We start from the raw sequence: 22,847 nt of genomic DNA on the forward strand, positions 1-22,847 counted from the left end.
AGATCATTAATTCAAACACCTATAAAATCATGGTTGGCTTAGAGAGAGAGACAATAACAGCGTCTGCACATTGCCTCTTCCAGTACAAGGACGAGAGTACATCAAGCAAAACTAGCAGAGAGTGAGTTAAAAACAAAGAGATGGAGATGATCCTTTATACGGCATAGTTAAACAGCCCAACTTCTGGCCACATGATGCTGTGGGTAAGAGGTTACAAGGGTTCATGGGAGACTTAATAGAAGAAAGATAAAAACCCACAAGCCAATAGAAGATTATTAAATACAAGCTGCAAAAGGCTGGAAAACAGAATACTAGAGGGAGGCAATAGATATGTCTGCCTTGTTCTTATATTGTTCCATAGGCCCCTTGCTTCTCTCTTAAGAGCAAGGATAACTGACCCATTACAAGCCATGTTAATTTTCCTCCAGCCTACTGATTACAAAATCACAAATAAAACATCTATACAGCATACCAGACCCAAATTACCAGGAAGTGTGAGTATGTTTTACTAACCAATTTCTATAAACAGGTCACATTACACAACAGGGACACAGAGGACCTTAGACTACTGAGGCATCCAATACATTTCTGTATGCGTCAGACAAAATAAAAAGAGCAAAAATCAAAAGCTAGAAACACTAATTTCTTAAGCAAGTCTCATGCAATACTTCCTGTTCCTTTTAATTCAGCTGAAAGGCAACATCCCCGTGACCTACCTCATCAGTCAGTCATTGAAGCAGCTACAGGATGGCTGCCTACACCTTTGCTCTCCCCCAACATTTTTTTATATAATCTCACTGGGGAGTTATCCACGGATAGGTTACAAAAGCTAACAATTCAAGCTGTGGTTATTTCACTTACTCAAACCAGTGGCAGAAGTGTCAGATAAATTTAACTAAAGTGCACAACCTAAAATTGTTCCAGGTGCCCTCTCTGGTCTTGAAAAATCAAACGGTAATATCTCAAGTCTCATGCCAGTAAATTTCTGAAGTACTTGCCATGGCTCTGACAAACTAGTGTCTGCTTTTTTGGACATGACAATGTCCTACTGACTAGCATCATATGAGAGAGTGCCCCAGATTCAGCTCTAGCAGCTTCTCTCCCTGAAGAATAATACCCTGCCCACCCTGTACCAGGATAAAGCTTGACACACAGTTACCTGGAAGCTTGAGCCCTTGTGCACCTTGCTGCACAAGTTCACTTGCAGGTCCCTCACGAGTCTCTGCCATGTCCACTTCATACTGTGCGGAGCTCAGCTCCTCCTTGGGGAAGGCCTCGCTCTCACTCACCTCCTGAGGCACTTCCAGGCAGACCCTGTGCCTTTTTGTTCCTATGCGATGCTTGGGGATGCTGCAGAAGACAAATCCATACGTCAGGTTACCAAACACGTAAGCTTGTTAAATTTGTGCCTGGATGTACAAAATACAGCCTGGTTTGGATCAGTGTTTTATGAGACAGCATCTGGCAAGTCAAATAGTTTCCAAATTATTCTGAACTGTTTTCTTTGCCTTTACAGAAGCAGAGTCAGCAATACTTAGGAATGACTCCTCAGTATCTGTTAATCATGTATTAGGCAGCTATGTTCTAGCTAGGTATTCTTTACCTTAAACAAAAAAAAAACCAAACAAAAACCAAAACAAACCAAAACAATAACAAAAAAACACCACCAAAGACAGCTTTAGGAATAGTAGCTGACACTGGCTGAAAAAGATTTAACTGCAAAATGTAAGATAATTAGCCTGTCCATCTTCAGCAACCAGGAACTGCACACTGATGTTGCAGCCTGCAGCACTGATGCTACCAGAATTTGCTAGCAAGTACTGTCCATGATCCCAGCACACTCCCTTTTTCTTCTGGCCTCCCAGTGTATGGTGCACACTTCCAATCCAGGCTTTGGACACGTGCCCAAAGTTGAAGAACTACCTTCCAAGCTGGTGCATTTCCTGTCTACCACAGACCATCATCAATGTGGACTCAAACAGTAAAAACAATTAAGAGTAAACCTTATTCCCAAGAAAAGAGACTACTGCTAACTCTGACTGCTGTTCTATCAGAATGGCAAACATTCAATTGCAGCTAGGTCCAGCATCCAATAACCCAATAGAAAAGCAGAGGACAATATAAAGCAGTACCTTTTCGTCTCATCCCCATCCACTTCCTCTTTACACATCTCTCCCGTTTCCATTTCCTCAGCACACTGTTTCCCATTCTTGACTTTTTGCATGAGATCCCCTTTAAGGAACTCCGCTGCCTCTGGGGTTGGAAGAGCATGGTCAATAACAGTCACGTCCTTCCCAGCTTTCCAAAGCTTGTAACGATCTGGCTGGTACTTCCTCACAAACACATCCATGGAGATCTTCACCATGTCCTTCCGACATGAGCACTGAAGTCACAAAAAAAAATATTCAAGTAAGGCCACATACTCAGCAATTCTACTCTGCATTCCTGTATCACTTTGCTTTCAGGAGCTTAACTGAAGAAAAAATTCCCACAGTTACATGTAATTTAGCCTCACAACTCTCAAGACTCTTTCCCAGGAAGTCAAAAGAGCATGTATTAAGTTACTAAAATCTAGACAGAAAAGCCAGCAAACCCGATGAAACAGAAAATCAGATGTTATCACAATAACTAAGAAAGAAAGCTCACCAGCCTATTTACAGAGTTGCTGGTAGAAGCTCACTGTTTTAAATGAGCTCATACAAAAACAGCCAGCGAAACCAGAGACTATAATGAGGAAGTTGGAGCCATACAAACTCTGGGCCTACCCAGAGCAGTAGATGTTCCCCTCGTGTAGGCATGGTTACAACTAGTGCTTCAAAGCATTAATGTCAATGTAACTTCTGAAAACGTAATCCATGTTTGTAAGGCACCTCTACAGGGATATAACACTATCCAGTCTAAAGGTTCAGCCAAGACACTTATTTTTATAAGTGACTTAAGTTACCAAAGTCATATTTCCAGGCTAAACGGTCCATAAATAATGGTTAAAATATCAGACAAAATACTGACGAGTCCTGACCACCAAGCACACCCTTTCATCTTTGGAAAGACAGCCAGTCCCCTGCTTTTCTTTGAAGCCTCACTTGATCTACACAAAGCTAAAAAACATGTTATATGCTATCCATAGTTAAAACACAGACATGAAACAGGAGGCTGACTGGACATTGTTACCATATCAGAAAGCAAACATCACATCTTAAATGGACAAAGCACTGAATTCACTCCCTTAGAGCAAACACTGGGGGCTTAATGAGCAGCAGAGCATTAGTTTATTTGTATGCAATAGGATGGCAACAGACCACTTACCAGTACAGACTGCTTCCCGTACTCGATCCACCGAAGAGTAGCAAAGTTGGTAGACTCAGCACAGTTAAAGCCATGATTAAAGCCCGCATGATAGCTATAAGGAAAGGTTATCATGAACTCTCCAGCCTCCTGTGTCACCTAGAAGACAATTGAGACACCGCATTGTTATTCACAACTTAAGGGTCTACTTGGTGGGTCTGAATAGAAGGAGCTCCCATACCCCTCATACAGTGTATCTGAAACCCCCACTCGGAGATGGTGGTTGGAGTTACTTCCTTCAATGGATAGACTTGATAATTCTCTTCACTATTCTCCTACTTATGTTAAGTATCTGTTTACTGGAAAGCAACACTCAACAGTTTTTTACTAAAACACAACTGGCCAAAGAGCACAGAAGAGGTTATACATATGAAATACCCTGTGGCAAGCTATCTGAAGGTCATAAAGGTACTTATCTGTATCAGCTACAGGTTTGGCTGAACAGTATCTAAGGCCAAGTAAAATTTCTATCCACACACAACTTGGAAATTTACTACTGTTTTCTTTTGCTGTTCATATTCAAGTACAACTCTCAGTCAGTCTTCCACTGCTGCTCTTCAACATTTCCCCGCTGTCTATCAAAGGTTCATGACAACAAAACTCTTCAGCTGCCCACGCAGATGCGACAGGAGTTCTGAATAAGGACTCAAAGACGAGACCTTCAATGCACGTGTGTGGGGAGGGGGGTGGCAGGTTATCACCCGAGAAAGTAAGGAAGTCTATAAAGTCATTAATGTAATGTAAAAAATTAATAGGGAACAAGCCATATTTTTCTATTGAGGAAACAGATCAGAACAAATGAAATTAGCAGAGGACAAGTCTGAAACAAAAAAAGAACAATCTCTCTTCACTGAATACACAGCTAAGCAGTGAAGTTAATCTAACACAGGATGTTGTGTGTCGTTCTAAGTCAAAAAAAAAAAAAATCATCACAGAAGACAGAGCCTTTGTTTTTAATAATCCTTGACAGATTTTTCTGTCTCAAACTCTTTCAGGCGCCAGCTGCTGAATAAATGGAGGTACAGTGGGAAAGGATTGCCTTATACCCTCCCTGTTCCTACTTTCCTCTCTAAGCATCTCCTATTGGCTGCTGTTAGAGACAAGACAGTGCTGCATGAACCTCTTGACTGAGCTGGTATAACCGTGATTACTTTTCTACACCTTATCAAATGGGATGCCGTATTTCTTCAGAATTGATGGAGAGATGAGGGTCATCTTGTGACGAAGAAACGCTTCACAGCTTTGGGCACTTCCTGGAAAGAAACCTGTTTAAAATAAAGGCAAGGAGAGATGTTACCGTTCTGCTGTGAACGAAATTAATTTTTCAGTAATTTTTAGGAAAAGTTACTGTCTAAACAGTATTTTTCCCTAGGCCTCCAAGTATGGACCATGTTATTTGAAGTGTGCTAGCTTGCATTCTGAAGAAAAAGGATGACTCCTGGAGATTTATCTTTAACGGACGCCAGTTTGAAAGAGCATAAGAAAGACCACACATAGAAGGACCTTCCCTTGGCTATAACCTTCCAGTTCTAATAATCAATAGTTAAGGATTTTCTCGTTAAAGGTTAGACAGACCACAACGGCATTATTTGTAATGTGACATTTCTCTTGTGTGTATGCTATAAACAAACATTCAGAAGTAATACAATCTATATTCTAAAAGGCAAATTATCCGTTCAGTCGTGCCAGCCTGTGCTCTTATAAATGTTACAGGCATGTCATCCTCTAAAAGAGCTGAAACCCATTGCAGCTGTCCACCCCACTTTCTGCAAAAGGCAGGACATGAATTGTCCAATTACCTTTCGCAAGTCTCTCCAGTCGCTTCCCATGCTCTGGGGGGATAGAGTACCTGCAGTCATAAGAACAAGTCTGTTAAGACCCAGTGACATGACAAATCTCAAAGTTTGACTGGAAATCATAAATGGGCATCAAGGCATGAATTATTGAAAAAAAAAAAAAATCTCTACACTGGCTCTTTCAAAGTTCGATGATATAAAGCTAAAAATCTTTATCAAGGACTTTTACCTCTCTATTCCAAGAAAAAAAATCAAGAGCCAAAAAGCTGACCATCTCCTCCATTGACTTTTGCTTAAGCAGTCAAGGAACTAAAAAGCCTGATGCATTTAATTAGCAGATCTGCGCAGCAAAACATGAATTGTGAGAAGAAAGGGAAGAGCACTTCCTGACCTGTCTCAGTTCACAGCTGTGCAATCGGTAGTATACTCGGTGCAAGGGGGAACACAGAGCAAGAGAGAAAATGGAATCATCTCTTTCAGCTGCTCAGACCAAGATGGAACTAAGTCAGATGCTATGCCACCTCCTTAACATGTGCACAACTTGCAGCGTACTCTTTAGGGCTACGTCTGTCTCTCTCTCTGAACACACTTTTTTATGGGCGCCACAAAACTCCTAGTTGGTTTGACTACAGTAAATAAAATCACCTACTTAGCTTGCTTTTGCTCTGGAATAGAGTGCTGTATTATTGATGGAGTTCCCTGTTAAATAAATCAGACTAAGGTATCAGCAAAGTTAACTTCTTCCACATACTACTGTAAAAGAAGCAATGACCAAAAGTTTTATCTGACTGAACTATTCTGTTTCATGTTCCCATGCTATTGCCACTGCATGGGGTTGTTCATTGGTCACATGGTGCTAGCTATTATTTTTTATTTCAAAGTTGTATTAAAAAGCAGCCAAAAATACTAGTTTCCAACAAAACTGCCATGGAAACAATTGTTGAAGTTGCTTGAGAAATTTATTTGTGACAGAAGGGAATGATTCACTCTTAAAATTGCAACCCATGCTACAGAAAAATTTGGGAGCCTCCCCTAAAAACAATCATGAAAGCTCAGACACTGGACGAACCACTCACCAAGATACACTAGCCTGCTTTTAGATCTATGATAAATAGCTGCATTTCAGTCTGTTAAAAATTGCCTGTTCCCATAGTGCCTGCATGACAACAGACATATTACCTCTGTATGGTCACTTTAGAGCCTCAGGAAATCATAAGCAAGTTTTCCAAGTTCTGGCCCTATCACAGCAGAAAGCGTCCACCTTACATTATAATTCTGAGGAACTCTTTACATCAGGAAAGCAAATGGACTTTCTAGAAGGTAACCAAACAAATACTACTGAGGACATGCACTGCTTTGCAGTTCCTTACAGGTTTCTAGAGTTCTTGTCATCAGATACTACTGCAGTGCAAGATCGGAGGGATGGCAATTCCTTTAGTCAACTCTCACAACTTTGTGATTTTTGACTCCAATGTTTTATGGTATTGTTTTTCTACATCTAGAAGCTTCCCTAGAAAATCTTACCATGACTTGGGTTCCCCAAAATGCAAGTAGTTAATACTGTAGAGATCCATGTCCTCAGTATGCCAAGCAAAGGAAGTTTTCCACATGCCAAAATACAGATAAGGAGTATTCACTCCTTCAATGGTTATGCCGCTTTCATTCTCCACAATATCCAGGATCGTGTTCAATCTGCCAATATTCCACGCATCTACATGCTGTAAAACACAAACCTCATGTTAAACAAGCATTATGAAGAACAGAACCACACAACTAAGATGACAGTTGCAAAAGCTATCAGACACTTGGAAACAGCACATCAGGACAAATCATCTACTGGCACAACTCAAACCATTAGCTAGTTCACCTAAAAGTTTCACATGGTGTTAGCTTACATACTGATTGTTTACTAGCCACCTTTATGGAGGAAAAAAAAAAGTTGTCAGTCACATAATGATTAGGAAGGAGAAATAATCATGAAGCTACAGACTTCACAGAGCAGAGAACAATAATGCAAGCTTGAGCTGATGTCCAAACCCTCTTGAACAGAAACACTTTTCATTCCAAACATCTTTTAAAAGAACAAATCATCATAACGTAGGAGACTAGCAAGTAGAATGCATACCCTTTTCTAACGTTTATCATCCTAACACAACAGCTACAGAGCTGTCCCACAAAAATACATGCACTAGTGGATACCAAAGCAGTGTGTTGTTCACTGATCAACACTTCCAACCCTCATACACCTTTCAGGACAAAGCAGTATAAAAGCAATGCTTACGCAACAGCGGTTTTTGCTTTCTTTAACTAAACTGTATTACACTGAAGCACTAACAGAGGTCCCTTAGAATGTTACCTCTATTAGCATTCTTTCACTATCTGGGTTAAGTGGAGAGTATATTATAAACATATGGTTTATTGTGTTCCTGCCTACTCCAGAAGCTGGAACTCTGCTAAGACTATCATTAACTCTTTCTGAAAGTTAAGAGTCAAATGCTACGTTAGCATTTATGGAATGCAATGTACGGCAATAACTGCTACTTGAAAACCAAAACAGTTCTCCTACCTTGTCATAAAGCGTGCCATTAACATCAGCACCATAGATAGGGGCATTGAATGTAAGGTTCTTCCAGTATTTTCGTTCAAGGTCTTCAAAGTCTGTGTAGCGGGGTGTGCAGTACCTGAAAAAACAACAAAGACACTAAAGACTCTGCAGTTTGATACCTGATGAGTCTAAACCCACATTCTCCACCACTGAAAGAATCGAAAGCTATGATAAAAATACCTAATGCATGTTATCAGCCAGATCCCTACCTCCCAGAACAGCAACTGGAGCAGCCACGGCTCTGTTCCTGTGAGCCTCAGGAACAAAGGATCAGGAAGAAAACTACTTTCCCCGTTTCTCAGTTTACTTTCATTTTTGCTTTGTTCACTTCTCTGGGGTCAGAACAATTTCACTTTCTACTTCTGCATCTACTTCTGCAAGTTGTTGCTACTTAGCAAGGAAGGATGCGGACAAAACCAGAAATGATAAAAAACCAAAACCAAAGTTTTCTGCCACTGTAAAAGTACCAAACGTTTCCAGACACACCTGCTAGTAAACTGGTCAAGCACGCTCATTTTACCAACAACGTATCTGCCCTCGATGTCTGTTCCCTGCTACTGGCCTCTTTGTGCAGCACTGAGGGATCAAATTTACACTCTAACACCTATTTAACGTGTGTGTGTATATATATTCTCCCAACAATTATATATATAGCATTAAAGAGTAATTTTCAGTAAATTATTCTATTTGAGAAACAGGACCCTAAGATAGCTGACGTGTAGTGCTCTTGCAAGACAAAATAAGCTTTAGCGGGCAGAGTGCAGCTGGCCGTTCCAATGCCATTTCTGAACAGTGATTTCTAAAGCCGTTTTGCTTAAAATCCTTTTAAAGCGATCTTTTCTCGGTGTCCTTTTTCATATCAAGAACGTTCCTTTCTCTACTACTCTACTCAGCAAATATTTTGATGGTCCAGGTGCTAGGGACAAACAGACAGGAGTCCGCAGCAGAAATAAAAAGGTCTGCCGGCATTAAGTATCCTCTTGCCAAGTGAGACAAGCGACAGAGGTCCCCACGCGCACGGCCAGTTTTACAAGCACACCTCATCTGCCCAGGGCGTCACGCTCACGCCTCTGAGCGGCACCAGTCCGTGGCGAGGACCTGGCCCCGGGGAAGCCGGGCAACAGGAACTCCCGCAGTAACGACGTGCACGGCGACGCGGGCGCGGACGTACTTGTCGCTGTTGGCGATTCTCCTGAACTCGCGGACCGTCATGGCCTTCTTCTGGATGTTGTACTGCGTGAAGAGGCCGGACTGCCCCGTCACCACCTGCTGGATGGGCGCTGGGATGACGAGCTCGTCGATGTCATCGTAGCACCGCCGCGGCTTCCACTCCTTCGGAGGAACTATCTGCAGGAAGCAAAACACACCCCTTAACCGCCGAGCGCACCGGCCCGGCCGCTGCCGGGGAAGCGCCGAACTTGGGGAAGCCGGCCTGAAAACCCCCGGCCGGGGCACGCCCGCCCCACCGGCGCCGCGGGGTAAACAAAGGGCGGAGGCGGCCCGGCCCCGCTCGGCGGACGAGGGCCGGGCCGGGTGCGCGGCCTCCGCCCGGGAGGGGCTGCGGGTCGCACCTTGGCCAGCCCGGCGCGGTGGGCGCCCTGCGACTCCACGTAGGCGATGTACCGGCTGAAGTCCCGGAACTGCTCCATGGTGGGGCGGAAGGTCATGATCCGCGCGCTGGGGTTGAGGCTCTCCAGCTCCGAGGCCATGTTGCCGGGCCGGCCCTGCACGGAGGAGGGGGGGTATGGGGGGGCGGGGGGGGCGGGTCACCCCGCGCACCCCTCCCCCACGCCGCCCCGCCCCGCCGCTCCGGGCGGGCCCCGTCGCGCGCGCACGCCCCACCCTCTCCGCCCGCCGGCCAATCTCCGCGGGGTCCGCACCAGCCCTGCCTCCCCATTGGCGGAGGGCGCCTGCCCGTCAGGACCACGGCTCGCTTTCCTCCTCACGGCGGAGAACGCCACCGATTCACGCCCCTCCCCCCCCCGGCCGGCGCGAGCCCGTTCCGACGCGGAGGGGTCCGAGTCCCCGCCCGGCGTGCTCACGTCAGCAGGGCGTCCCTCTTCTTCGCCGCCTCCGCCCTCCCCCCGGTCCAACGCCCGGACGCCGTATCCCTCCGCACCACGCGCCCAATGAGTCCGGCAGGCTGCCGACGCCACCGCGGCCGTTCCCCACCGCCCGAGCCCCGCCCTGCCGCCCCGGCCCGCCCCCTTCCCCTCCGCTGCCCGCCCCGTCCCCGCCGCCGCAGCCAATCGCTGCCCGCTGCCGCCTCACAGCCAATAGAAATTCGACGGCCGGCGGGGGCGGGCCAGCGAATCAGGAGGCCGGGAGCGGGACGGTTGCTAGGCGGACGGGCCCGGGCCGGCAGGCTGTCGCTAGGGGGCGGTTGCTAGGGAGGCCCGGGCCTACTCGAGGCGCCGGGGGAGGCCGGGCCGGGCCGGGCCGGCGGCAGCCGGGGGCCCCCACGGCGGCCGCGGCGGGCGGGCCCACCCGTGCCCCGCCCACACCCCGCCTCCGGGTCCCCAGGGACACCCGCTGGGGGTGGGGGCAGAGCCCAGGCCCGAGGGCAGCGCGACTCTGCGGCCTCGCAGCGGCGCCGGGCAGGCCCGGGCTCAGCAGGCTCTGCGGGGCTCCCGGTCCTGCCCTCAGGGGCGAGGCTGGGATGGCCCGGCCGAGCCGGGACAGGAGCCTCGCCCGCCTGCGCAGCAGCCCTGTGCCGTCAGATACGGGAGGCTGCAGCGTGCGGTCCCGCTGCGGGGGCCCGGGGCCCGCCCTGAGCGGCCGGCGGAGGCGGCCGGGCCCGGGGCCGGCGGCACGGGGCGCCTGGGGCCCTTCGCACCGCCCTGGGGCACCTGGAGCCGGTGCAGCCTGGCCGTGCAGGCGCGCGTAGCGCGGAGTCGGAAGCGCTGGGTATTAATCCTGTGGAAATGAGCGCTGTAGTGAGCTAATGGGTGTCGGGCACTGAATGGTGACGCACAATAGACATGTGCCAATTGAACGTATTAACCAAGCTAATTATACTCCTACAATTTCTGTGTGTAAGCAAAGCCAAAGTAGAATTTGATACTCTGCAAACTTCTGGCAGCAAACGCAACCTGTGGCTGGACCGGCGCCAGGCCCGGCCCATGCGAGGGAGTTTTGCCAGCACAGATCGGTCAGCTGGAAACATGGAAAAGTGTCCCCCTGGCCAGCGTATGCCATCAATAATCCACTGCCGTTGTGCTGAGGATTGGGAGCTGACGGTATAGCTTTAGCAGCAAGTGCTTTCAAGTGTGCACGAGGCTGAACGCTCGACAAGAGCCTGTCTAAGGATACTGACCCCCCCTTGGCTGGGACTGGCTGCCATTTTCACAGATTGTGTTGTGCTAAATGCTTTTTGAATGCGTAAGTGCCAATAAGCAACCTTGAAAGTAAGCACAACCCACCCGAAAGAGCTCGTAACCATCCTCAGAGACCACACTCGGTCCCTCATGCCTAAATAAAACCTTAAGTTCCCTCTATTTTTCTCCTGATAGGCATTTCCTTTGGTGTCACGCTACGGGCACGTGGCAGCCCTGAAAGTCTTAACAAAACATCACTGCAACGCAGATTTTCTGTGGTCTGCTGCCTCTCTGACCTGCTCCAAATTGCCAGGTACACAGACCAGAACTCCAAAGTGGATTAAAATCACAGCAGGCACGACACTCAGCCTTCTACAGATGCAGGTACCAACACAGGCAACTGGTAGGAACAGTTTTGAGACAAACTCTGCGTTTCTGGCCTTTCTGGTGGCCTGGCAGCTGCACTTGCTATCCGTTAGTCAAGAAAGATCAACTTTCTAATATCAGGAGACACGAGCCAGTCATTTTATGATGACAAGTGGTAAAATGTTGCCGTGAGCAGAAATGTGTAGGTGGGAAATCTTGATGACATGTAATTGTTACTGTGGACTGAGATTACTTATTAAAACTGGCAAAAGGGCAACAATGAGCTTTTAGTTGGAGGGATCAGAATTTTTCCTGCTCTCAGAAATGAACCTGGTCAGAACAGACAAAAAGAAAAAAAAGGTCACTTTTAACTGGGAAACTTTACAAATGAAAATGGCAATGTTGCTGACAACAAGAAGAGCCAGGACTGTGGGGGAAGGAGTTGCCAAGCTACTGTGCAGAGTAAGCTCAGATTTGTTCAGTGGTGCAGCTGTTTGTTTTCCTTATTTAACAACTATTTTGCCCTTGAAAACAAAATTTAAAGCAATGGCATCCCAAAGGGCAGGTGCTCAGGCAGTATGTTATTTAGCATCACTAGGAGGCAAGCCGAGCCTAGGCAGGGCCTACACAGCTGTCTTGCTACAGGTATCAATGCAATGAATAAAAAATTAAAAATAGAAAGAGCAGAAGAGCAGATCAGTGCCCAGGAATTCACCTTTGACTAGCTGCCATTTTGCTGCTATCCCACCTGCCAAACCTTGCCCTTTACAAAGTTGCTTATCTGCGGCTGTGTTAGGGCTACCTGGTATAATTAAGGAATGGAAAATTTTTGCTAGGAAGAAAAAAAGACCAGCAGCAACTACCCAGCTCCATTGCTCAGTGTGAATATGTTTGGTCTGTCAGAGAGACGCCAAAGGAAAGAGGCCAAACTCCTCCTTACGGCACCATCTTGGGACCATTCACTCCAGATCTGGAGCACAGCGTGGCACTGTGAGGCCAGGCTGATACCAGAGGGAAGGAATAGCCTCAAACTGATACCGAAGAAGATGGAGCAAAAAAATGCTAGCTAGGATAAATCCTTTCTGGCCAGGGAAAGCTGAGCAATGCCAGGCCCTGGGAAGAGGCAGCATGGCTCTGCGTGGAGCACGGCACGGCACTGGCTCTGAGGAGAGACTGGGTTAGCTTCCCTGTCCGTCCACTGTATGCGGTTAGTCTTTTTTTTTTTGTTCCCCTTTTATTGTGTGAGATATGCAGAGATAAATGGAAATACATGTTAAAGGAATAAGCACTTTTAAACCGATATGACGCCATCCCCTTTGGGGAGAGGTGGCTTTAGGTGAGCAGTGTTGGCTTTGTGTGAGGAGGACAGGGGAGTGGGACTTCCCCCACAGGCAGCAGTTGCCTTGGCCACTCTCTGACCTGGCTGTCCTCTTGGGGTCCGTCCCCTTGCCCAGGCAGCACGTCCTCACGCTTTGGGGACCTCCTGGCCCTCTCTGTGTGCTGAGCCTTTCTTGGCCCTGTGAGGCCAGCATGAGGCTTCAGCTACGTGGCTTCACCTCCGCAATGCAAGTGTACCTACACAGTGGCTACACAGCAATAGCCTTGCTGCAGAGGCCCGGGCTTGGTCATGTTATTCCCAGTGCGGTCCATGCCGAGATGCTTGTTCTCTCCTCTCCTTCCTCCTGTTTCTACTCAGCCTGTAGGTAGGCTCGCTGACCACCTGAAAAGGTCACTCTGTGCTTTACACATGGCAGGCAGAGAAGTGGAGCCTGCAGAGGCCGTCAGTTGGGAGTGTTTGTTCCCTCACGTTTTCCCTGGGTCGATTGTAAAGGGTTTGGGCTAAGAACACGACATCAGATGGGGAGGAAGGCCCCAAGTGTTCTTGGACAAGGAGAAAGAAGGTACATGTGCATGCGCTTGTGCTTGCTCATATATACAAGTGTTCTGGCAACTGCTGTTTTCGGTGAGAGCAAACCACTGCATTCGAAGCCACACACAGCCTAGCAGTTCATGCTGTGCACGTGGCAATGCCTGGTGAGCGCTCGGTGAGTGGCACATCCGTGCAGTGAAAGCATCGTCACCAGCTGTAGTTTGGCGGCACAGCCAAAGCATTCTTGCTGCAGCGCAGGCAGGTGCTCACTGCCCGCTTCCCAGCTGGCCGGCTTCCTAAAGCACACTGGTTAGCATGGCGTGCTTCCTCCCCAAATGCACCTGTGTACGAGCAGGTGCATGCTTGGCCACATAGCCCTGCCATCCTGGGCCCTGGCAGTAATGCAAAGCAAAGTGTCCCGATGCCAGCAGTGCTGGCACGTACACGCGCACGCGCGCTGCCTCGCAAGGGCAGGAGCTTGCTTTGACCTCAGATCTGCATCCTTGAGTGGGGCTGCCCAACAGCAGAGCGAGGGGAAGGCTCCACCAACCTCAGGTCACCCCAGGGGCGAAGCGCTGGGGTAGGAACCGGCCAGGCGAGGGGGAGACACCATTTTGCATCTGGCACCTGCTCAGGTGCCGGTATGGCCTGGCAGGAAATGCCACGTGTGGCCGAGTTCCAGCAAAGTCAGTGAGGAGTCGGTAAGAAGGTGCCCGTAGTCAGATCATGGAAAAGCTCATCAGTCTGCCTGCCACACGCTCCCACCTGTTGTGCACATGCTGGCCAGGGCAGATTTGGCTTCCTCAGGAAGGATGGACAGCCTGTGGGGCCCTGGCCCATGCCGTTCTGTCCCTTGCACGGGCCTTTCCCTTGCACAATTGTGCTGTTGGCAAGGTGCTGCTCTCTCTAGGAGCCAGCACTGACCCTGGGGTTTGCAGTTCATACACAGGCAGGGCTGGGGCTGGCCTGCCCATGCAGAGCGGGCACAGCCGCATGCCTTGGTCGGGGTTTCACACCTGAACATACTTGGGTGCTGCTCTGCAGTTAGGAGCCAGGCAGTGGTTTTACTGCTGAGCAGTAACTTTGCATATGCAACTGTGCTCAGTGCCCCAGAACAGCGTTACTGCAGCATCCCAGGAGGCTGGGAATGTCTCAGCCCCATCCAGGACTGATATTGCCACCAAACCCCACCACCACCACCCCTTCTCTTTCCTGCAAATCCACAAGCAAAGTCTGTAGCTACTCCAGCCTTGTCCTGCAGCCAGCATGCCAGCAGGGAAGGGGGTGCAGGTAAATGTGCTTCCAGCAAAACTCATCATCACCCCAGGGCTGCATCCTGCAACGTCCTGGGGTCCTCTGAGGATTAGTAACTGGCAGTAGAGCAGGCAGGGAGGACAGGTCTCAGGCCCTGGCCACCACTGGGACAACTTGTGCACAGCATGGCCTGGGCAGAAAGTGGCTACTGGCTTCCTTCTGCTGGGAATGATCCATCCTTTGGGAAGTGGAGGGGACCCAGAGAGGGCCACGGCTGCCAAGACAGGCTTGGCAGGAGCCATTCCTGGAGGTGCCAGGAATGAGGACTCTCAGTGCACCCCAGTATGGCTGTAGGTGGGCAGGAGGTGAGCACATGCATGTACAAAGGGGGTTGTGACAGAGGGTCTCCAAGCTCCCTGCTGGCACTGGGACCCCGTAGGAGGTGTAGGGTGCCCGTGGCTGGGATGTGCCTGTAGGGAAGGACTTCTCCGACAACAGTCTGGGGAGCATGCCCATCGCCGAGGGACTCTACGGCCTCTGCTTATTGCTGAAGAAACAGACAGCAAAGCCAGCTTGTATGAAACCCGATTATTCAAATTTATTAACATCAAGAATTATGCAATGATGCTGTAGATTTTTTTTTTATTAACAAATAGAAAACAGACTGTATACAACAGTGACCCCTACAGCACTATGCATCCACAAGGTAAAAATGAATGTGTCCTCCAACATTACCAACCCTGGATTGCTGATTTCAACATAGCTTGGATTCTTAACATTCGGAATACATGTGATAATACAATTAGATACCCTTCCACCACCTTTATTCATAACTCAATGCACTCGAAAGACGGCTGCTCACTCCCTGTCTTTAGTGCAAGTGTGATATAATAAGGAGTATTAATATATAGTACCATTAAATTAAGTCCAGTAGTCTTGCCACATTGGTTCATTAGAACGTCCTGAAGTAGCGGAAAGTACAATATTCTAGTGACTTTTAACATTTGCAGGATAGCAGAAATTATAGATACACCCAACCTCTGAAGCCATGTGTACTCCCCTCCCCTTCCCTGCAGTACCCTGCTTTCCAAAGAGAGCCGGCCCAGCTCCGTTCTGGGGACGACTGGGCTTGTGCTCCTTGCCTTTGTAAATGCTCCGATGCACTTCACTGGTGAGAGGTGACAGAATGGCGCTTGCACGCACAGGACTGCGGGATTAACAAAAAGGGCCGTGTCTCGCTCTTTCCATCCCCTCCCCAGGGAAGTGTGGGACCCACTCGCTTCTCCTGCCCCCTTCCCAGCGAGACACAAAAAAGAGGCTCCAAAGCCCGGAGCCTGGGATTTCGGGTCTCTCACAAACAAGGCGACGGACAACTCACGTCATATCAGGATCTGCCAATACACACGGTCACTGGATTGGTTTAACACGCATCGTAATGGGACTGAACGGTTTCCAGCTGACAAAGGGGACTGCTTCTCCGGCGATCCCACATGCCCTCCCAAACCCAAACCTACTCAGGAAATAATGGGGGGGAGGGAAAGGCTAAAAAAATAATTGTTAGCTTAGGTCCAGTTCCATGAAATTTCATATTCTACAGAGGATTAAAAAGCAGCCTACAGGGAATGGAGCCGGGCAGGAACCACAAGCCAGCTGCTGCAAATTACCAAGGAAGCTGCACTAAAATGGGCAGAACCAGCAGTGACTGGGCTGAAATAAACACAGGGCAGTAAAAAATGTAAAAGCAAAAGGAAATAAAAAAAAACCCCAACTCCCAAAGGTTTGGCGGGTCCAGTTCTGCCTGGGCAAAACATTAAGACTTGCAAAAAATAAAAAATAAAGAGAGGAGATTATAAAAACCACTAGTAACTATTTTACATGTTTAAAAAAAAGATCCCATTCCACCCACCTAAAGCCTTGCTGTGAAATGCAGTCGCGTGAGAGAGGGCGAGAGATGCACATGAGCAGAAATTCAGCCAGAGACTGGAAATGCTTTTGGAGTCGGATTCCCTCGTCTGGCGCTGGGGCGAAGTTCCTAAATGCCGTGGTCAGAACTGGTTGGCGTGGAGGTCTGCTGCCTGGGCAGCACCTCCATCTGTACAGAAGGACTGAGGAATGGGCGGCTCTGGCTCAGAGGGACCCGTCTCCACTCCTAGACATCCCCACCGCGACTGGAGGAAAGCACTAGTTACGTTGCATAGTGGTCGAAGCTGCCGAGATACTCCAGTGCCGCTCTGTAGCACAGCTGGTACTGGTCCTGCAAAGCAGCAAGGGGGGGGGAGTGTGAGAAGCGGGGACCCCCAAGGACATTGGGCAGCAGGGTTGCACATCCAGAGATGCCGGCTCCCCTCCTTCCACAGGATCTCCCACCACCCCAGGGAGGAGGGGACACTCACCTCTGTCTGCACCATGGCTGGCCGCTGCGTCCGCAAGGTCTTCACCGTCTGGAACATGTCCACCACCCCCTCGTAGCGCATCCTCTCCAGCACGATGCTGAGTGTGATAAACACGCCTGTGCGCCCGACCCCAGCGCTGCGCAGAGGGAGCAAGAGGTGCCGTTAGTAGACCCGCCAGCCCCAGCGAGGCTCTGCAGAGCTCCTAGGAGCAGTGTGCGCTCATGGAGCATGGGGACATGCTCAGTGGAGCCAGGAGAGGCCACAGGGACACTGCCAGCCAGAGGTGCCCTCTCAGCCCCATGGGGCCCATCGATTCTGCCTTGCCTCTGGGCCAAGCTGCTGTGGCACCCTGCCCTGCCCAAGGACTCTTCCAAGGACCTACAAATCAGTACCACCAGGGCACTTGGTTAATTTAATCTACTGGCAGAAAGGCTGCCAATGGCACCCATGGATGTTGCCACCCCCTCGTCCCCTGCCTGCCTCTTGCCTTGCCAGTGGTATGCAAGAGGGGCACCAAGTGCAGGGGAGCTGGCAGCTGCCAGGGTAAGCGAGGTAGGGGACATCTCTGAGGGCCGATGATGGCAGAGGTGGGTGCTGATCTGGTCCCACTCACCTGCAGTGCACTGTGATGGGCCCGTCCTGCCCAAACTGCTCCTTGGTCTTGTGCACCTGCCCGATGAAGTCAATGAAGCCCTCTCCCGTCTTTGGCACTCCCTGCTCAGGCCAGTCTGTGAATTGGAACTGGCGGATGGTCCGTGACTGGCCGTCCTGCAGGGACAGGGGTGTGAGATGTGAACCGTGGGTGAGGAGACAGCAAGAGGTGCTGATCTCGTTCCCCTCAGCACTGGTGCTGCTGACCTGCTCTCAGGCCCCCTGTCCCAGGCCAGGCGAGAGGGTGCACAGGCCACGGATGAGCCCAGGGAGATCTTCCTCTGAGCATTTGAGGCCTGCCTCTGCTCTCCCATGTTCACCCCAGGGCAGCTGAGCTGAGAAGGGCTTTGGCCCCCTGCAGGGCCTGTTGAGTCAGTGCCCTGGTTCTGTTTGGGGCCCAGCTCCACCCCAGGACCACATTTACTGTCATACAGGGGTCCTGTGCCTGGTCAGGTGCTGCACACAGAGACTCCAGGTGCAGGGGAGCCCGTGTTCAATGCTTGCCCAAGTGCACAGCACAGGCGAGGCAGGGTCTGGTGCTGATAAGGAACTCCGATCCGCTCACTGGCACTGACACTGACACAGCTGGCAAGGAAGAACTTGTGGTGAGAGGAGCAGCAGGTGAGGGGCAGCAGCCCCTTCTGCCTGCAGTGCAAGGCAGCACCTTGCTTTCCGGTGCCTCCAGGAGCTGCTGCACATTCCCTTTACTGGCCTGGGCAGGGCAGAGATGGGGCAGAAGCACAGGAGGCAGGGGAGCTGGGGAGTTAGCAGTTGCACTCACCCTGGCATCCGTCACCTTGAACTCCCGGAGGATGTACTGTGGCATGTTGTACTCTGCCATGGGGTCCACCACAAAGTACTGGTATCGGGCAGAGCACTCCGCAGGCCAGTACTGATGGCACTTCTCCTGTGGATGAGGAGCATGGTGAGACATTAGCACCAACAAGCTGCTGCTCCTCCCTCCCGCTCCCTGGGAGCATACGTGGCTGTGTGGCCACAGGGTCAGCCACAGGACACGCCAGCAGGAGGCTGGCCCAGAGCGGCTGGTGCTGGGGCCAGACTGGGGTGAGCTGAGACGTTGTGCCCACAGACAGCAGCCACACAGCCCCCTTCTCCCCCGAGCAGGATTCGTACCCGGCCCATCTCGCGCAGCTTTGTCAACATCACCACGATGGTGGAGTTGTGCTCCCAGAGCATCCGCCAGAAATCCTCTGTGGTCTCGGCCAGTGGTCCCTGCGTGGCGATGTAGGCCTTCTGCTGCCTGCGACAAACATAATGGTGCTCAGACCAGCTCCTGGGAGGGGGGCAGCAGCTGCTTCCAGGGGCTGGTGGGCCAGGAGGGCTGGAGGCAGGGACCCCGTGCAGCCCGCAGCAGGGCTGACAATGCAGCTGCAGGAGACAGGTCTCTAGGACTAGCCACGGACTCGGGGGAGGGATGAGCCTGCCCAGCGCGTGTTTTCTAAGTGCTCGCCACAGATGCAGTGAGCACCACTGGGGGCCAGATCCAGAAAGGCTGCTAGTCCTTGCTGGGGTGACACCGTCCCCAGCCCAGCCTCTCCCTGCTGCTTGTCCCTAGTGCTGCTGCACTGAGAGCCTTCTCAGCACCCAGGCCCACGTGAGCAGGCTGCCAGCACCCATCCAGGCTGAAAGGAGAGGCTGTGCTTGGGGACGATCCCAGCAGCACCCCCGGGTTCCTGCACATTTACTCTCTGCAGCACCCACCGTCCCTCCCATTGCATGGGAAGACAGAGCAACCAAACCAGGTCACCTGGATCGCGCACGCCAGCTAACGACTAGGGCAGCAGGGAAACCACCAACACCGTTTTGCCAACTCTTCTGAAGCTTCCGAATTTGTCCTCGGTTCCCCCGTGAACCAGAGCGCCTCTCAAACCGTCCCGTCTGCTGGCAGAGCTTGACCGGCCCCAGCCTGGCGCCCACCCTGAAGAAAGCACCCTTGGTGCTTTGCACTCTGCGAAGGGCCAGCTCCGGCCTCTCGGTCCTCCGGCTTGCCGAGCGCCCAGCCTGGCAGGCCGGTGCCGCCGGCGGGAGCCGGCTCCGGGGCCGCAGGGGCGGCGGCGGCGCGGCCTCGCTTCACCGCTGCGGGGCGCCGGAGCCCGCGGGACGAGGGGCGGCAGCCCCCGCCCGGCACCGCGCCTCCCCGCCGGGCTGCCCCGGGCAGGGGCCGGGCTGCGCGGGACGAAGAGGGGGCTGCTGCAAGGTGGACTTGTAAGGCATCGCCAAAAGTAGGGCGTGGGGGTGCGGAACGAAACAAAAGAGCTAACAAAAGCTGCGGCGTCGGCGATGTCTGCAGGACCTCGGGCCAACTGATCTCTTTAGATAATACCGAGAAGATTGCTCGGTTCGAAGGAAAGGACAGGAAGAGGCGGCAGCATTCTTCAGGAATGGGGTAGGTAGCACATGCAATGGGACCACCTGCCGTGCTGGCAGCCCTCCCTCCGTAGCATTCACCAAGGGGCAAAACCAGCATCGCTCTTCATCAGCTCTGGAGCCAGGACACCGTGGCTGCAGCCCGCCTGTCACACACCGGGCTGCCGCGGCAGGCGGCCACGTTAATGATGCGGTGCTGGATGGCTTGGAGCCACGCAGGCAGGAGGGAGCGGAGGCTGCTCCGTGACAGCTTTTCTCCAGCCCCTTCATCCTTCCCCATTACTCTGTCCCACCCTGAGGGAGCCTGGCTCGCTGCGGTTTTGCTGTGTTGGGATGCTCCCAGGGTTGCTCCCCTTCTGCTCCCTGCCCACTCTTGCCTCCACGTAGCCGTTCCCCCTGGGAACCCTTCCTAGGCTCAGCTTCTGGAGCAGAGATGGCGGCAGAGAGCCGCTGGCCTGGCTGCACCAACATCTGTTCCCTTTGGCAGTGCCTGTTGCTCCTGGGAGGTCACCAGCCCATAAGAAGCATTTGGGCAGAGCCAAGCTGGAGGGGAACTGTGTCACATCCATCGTTGTATTCCCCGGTCCTGCACTGGGTGACCCTACTGCGATGGTGCACAGAGAGATGACAGGAATGAGCCTTGTATGTGCATCGTTGGGATTTGGTCTGGATTATTGTCTGGGAAGGAGATGTGGTCACCAGGCTGCTTCCCTGCATTCTCCTCTCCTGGCACTTAGCATCTGAGAATGCGATGCCAGCAGTTAGATACAGAAACCGTAAGTATTATTGCCCTGCTAGATCTTAATTTGTGCTTTCTAAAAGGTATCCTGGGGAGCAGAACCCAGCGATGGGGTCCCCAGTGTCCAGCACCAGCCCTGCCTGAGGTTCCACAGGCTTCCCCCAAAATCAAGACATGGGACAATGAGCCTTGGGCTGCTGCCTGGATCAGCCACACAGTGCAAGCACACTTCTACCTCTGGTTACTACAGATAGTGAGGGGGGGCAGGTTGGCCTTAGATGCTGCAGATACAAAACACATGCCAATGGATGCCTACCAGAAGATCCTATAAACCTCTGCAGGAGCCAGCACAGCCTCCCACCCCAGCCATGTGGGCATCTGGCTACAGCAATACAAGCCAGCCTGGCAGTGCTCACTCACTAGCAGTCTTCACATATTGTAACTATATGCACTGGAGCGTCTGAGAAGATGGAAATAGATAAAATGCAACGAAGTGATCCCCAGCCCACCTCTAGGCAGCCAGGACCAGTCCTTGGGAAAGAGGAGAAGGCAGCTCTGCCCAGGTTCCCAAGCAGGCAGGACAGGCTGGCCCAGGCACCTAAGGTGGCCCTTACCTGTACCCATCTATGAAGCTGGCATTGATGTAATCGGAGCCCTCCACACCGCGAATGGGCTGCAGACAGACTCTTGTCAGCTCGTATGGCATGATGTTCACGAGGCGGTTCTTGAATTTGTTGCATGGGAGGTTGGCACTGATGAAACGTGAGGTATGTGCTTTAGAGTTGGCCAGCAGCTGAAAGAGGAGGAGACATGTCAGACTCCTGCTGGGGATGCACCAGGCTGGGGGCAAAATCCTGGCAGCCTGGCAGCAGGGCAGGCAGGAGTCCCTCTGGGCATGCAGCCACGCTCCTTCCTCTGACTGAGAGACAGCCGCTGGGGACGAGGCACTTCCAGACCGGATGAAGGGCTCTGCCACCACGTTACAAGGAGGCTGCACCCAGCTGCTCTATTTCACAGTCATCAGTCTGGTTTTCAGTACTGCGTTGGCCCTTCTGCCGTGGCATTGCACACCTAGGCACGGCACGGCCTCGCTGCTGGCTTTTGGTGCACGGCTGTAGGTGACAGCAGGGGAACCACCTGCACTGACCTGCTGGCACAGCCCCAAAGCCACACATAGTGGAGTGGAGACCCACAGCAGCTCTCTGACCCACAAAGGGCAAGGACATGAAGCTTTGTACCTCGCTGAACCAGGGACACGTGCCTAGTGGCGTCAGCGAAGGAAAGCTTTCCATCTTCCAACAATGTCTTGCTATTTACTTCTCACCCCAGAAGAACCCAAGAAAAATGTGAGAATTGTGACAGTTTTAGGTAAAGAAGATCTATTCTGGGTTACTGCGAGACATTTTACGGTTCTGTTTGAGCCCTGTAAACTGGAGTCATGGTAAATGTGTTACTTAGATCTGCTGGCAGAGACATTCAAACAGAAGTCCCTCTTTTTCTTTTTTTCCTTTTTCTTTTATTTCTTTTTTTTTTTCCTCTTCCCCAAAAGACTCTCTCCAGCATCTCCAGAGCCACCCTTCTACGTGTGGCAGCTGATCCTTGGCAGAGGCTCCCTGCAGAAGGCCAGGGTTGCTCTTTGGGCAGTGATGCAGCCATGTAAGGCCCTCCCGTATCCTGCTCCCCAGGGTTTCCCATGCAGTGGACACTGCTAGGGAACAGAGAGGGGCAAATTTTATTACTGTTCTAAAGACACCCTTGGAGAAACAGCAAATTTTTGTCTTTCTCACAACAGAGTTGCTAGAGTTGAGCCTAATTCTGTGGCTCTCTTGAGGGGTTTCTCAGGGCAGGTGTCACCATGAGATACTAATGCAGCATGTTCTACCATCCCAAGCCCAGGACCAGCTCATGGGACAGAGCTGCTCAGCTATTCCCAGTTTACGCAGAAAGTCAGTATTTTGCCTCTCCTGCTCCTTTGTCAGTTGGAGGGAATCCCCAGGGTGAAGCTGTATTGCTGTAGTTCATTTCACAGCCTGCGTGGTCTGCTGCCTCCCTGCATGAGCTATATTCCCCTGCATGAGTTCACTGGACTAATGCACCTCATCTGAGAATATGGGTGCTTACCA

The 22,847-nt window shown here is 51.3% G+C and overlaps 2 protein-coding genes across 11 annotated transcripts in view; both read right to left on the reverse strand.

The window, feature by feature from the left end:
• KDM4A (lysine demethylase 4A) overlaps nucleotides 1-9,920 on the reverse strand; it is a 43,287-nt gene extending 33,367 nt beyond the window's left edge. For 2 of the 5 annotated variants that reach the window (XM_072868654.1, XM_072868655.1), the window contains exons 1-10: nucleotides 9,789-9,920; nucleotides 9,318-9,470; nucleotides 8,918-9,093; nucleotides 7,708-7,822; nucleotides 6,666-6,859; nucleotides 5,145-5,194; nucleotides 4,507-4,610; nucleotides 3,307-3,444; nucleotides 2,133-2,383; nucleotides 1,160-1,350 (exon numbers count right to left, since the gene is read on the reverse strand). In XM_072868654.1, the coding sequence (XP_072724755.1) occupies nucleotides 1,160-1,350; nucleotides 2,133-2,383; nucleotides 3,307-3,444; nucleotides 4,507-4,610; nucleotides 5,145-5,194; nucleotides 6,666-6,859; nucleotides 7,708-7,822; nucleotides 8,918-9,093; nucleotides 9,318-9,455 (1,357 nt within the window). In that variant the 5' untranslated portion in view covers nucleotides 9,456-9,470; nucleotides 9,789-9,920. Of the gene's footprint in view, nucleotides 1-1,159; nucleotides 1,351-2,132; nucleotides 2,384-3,306; nucleotides 3,445-4,506; nucleotides 4,611-5,144; nucleotides 5,195-6,665; nucleotides 6,860-7,707; nucleotides 7,823-8,917; nucleotides 9,094-9,317; nucleotides 9,471-9,626; nucleotides 9,646-9,788 lie in introns of those variants that run through there. The other 3 variants (XM_072868656.1, XM_072868653.1, XM_072868657.1) reach the window with 3 other exon arrangements.
• A 5,212-nt stretch (nucleotides 9,921-15,132) lies between these two features.
• Nucleotides 15,133-22,847, reverse strand: part of PTPRF (protein tyrosine phosphatase receptor type F) — a 393,615-nt gene continuing 385,900 nt past the window's right edge. For all 6 annotated transcript variants that reach the window (XM_072867821.1, XM_072867824.1, XM_072867825.1 and 3 more), the window contains 6 exons: nucleotides 21,339-21,517; nucleotides 18,732-18,858; nucleotides 18,379-18,504; nucleotides 17,560-17,714; nucleotides 16,947-17,082; nucleotides 15,133-16,807 (listed from right to left, as the gene is read on the reverse strand). In XM_072867821.1, coding sequence (XP_072723922.1) covers nucleotides 16,739-16,807; nucleotides 16,947-17,082; nucleotides 17,560-17,714; nucleotides 18,379-18,504; nucleotides 18,732-18,858; nucleotides 21,339-21,517 — 792 coding nt within the window. In that variant the 3' untranslated portion in view covers nucleotides 15,133-16,738. The remainder of the gene's footprint in view (nucleotides 16,808-16,946; nucleotides 17,083-17,559; nucleotides 17,715-18,378; nucleotides 18,505-18,731; nucleotides 18,859-21,338; nucleotides 21,518-22,847) is intronic.

This window comes from Ciconia boyciana, chromosome 7 (genome assembly GCF_034638445.1).
Source record: "Ciconia boyciana chromosome 7, ASM3463844v1, whole genome shotgun sequence".
Lineage (NCBI taxonomy): Eukaryota > Metazoa > Chordata > Aves > Ciconiiformes > Ciconiidae > Ciconia > Ciconia boyciana.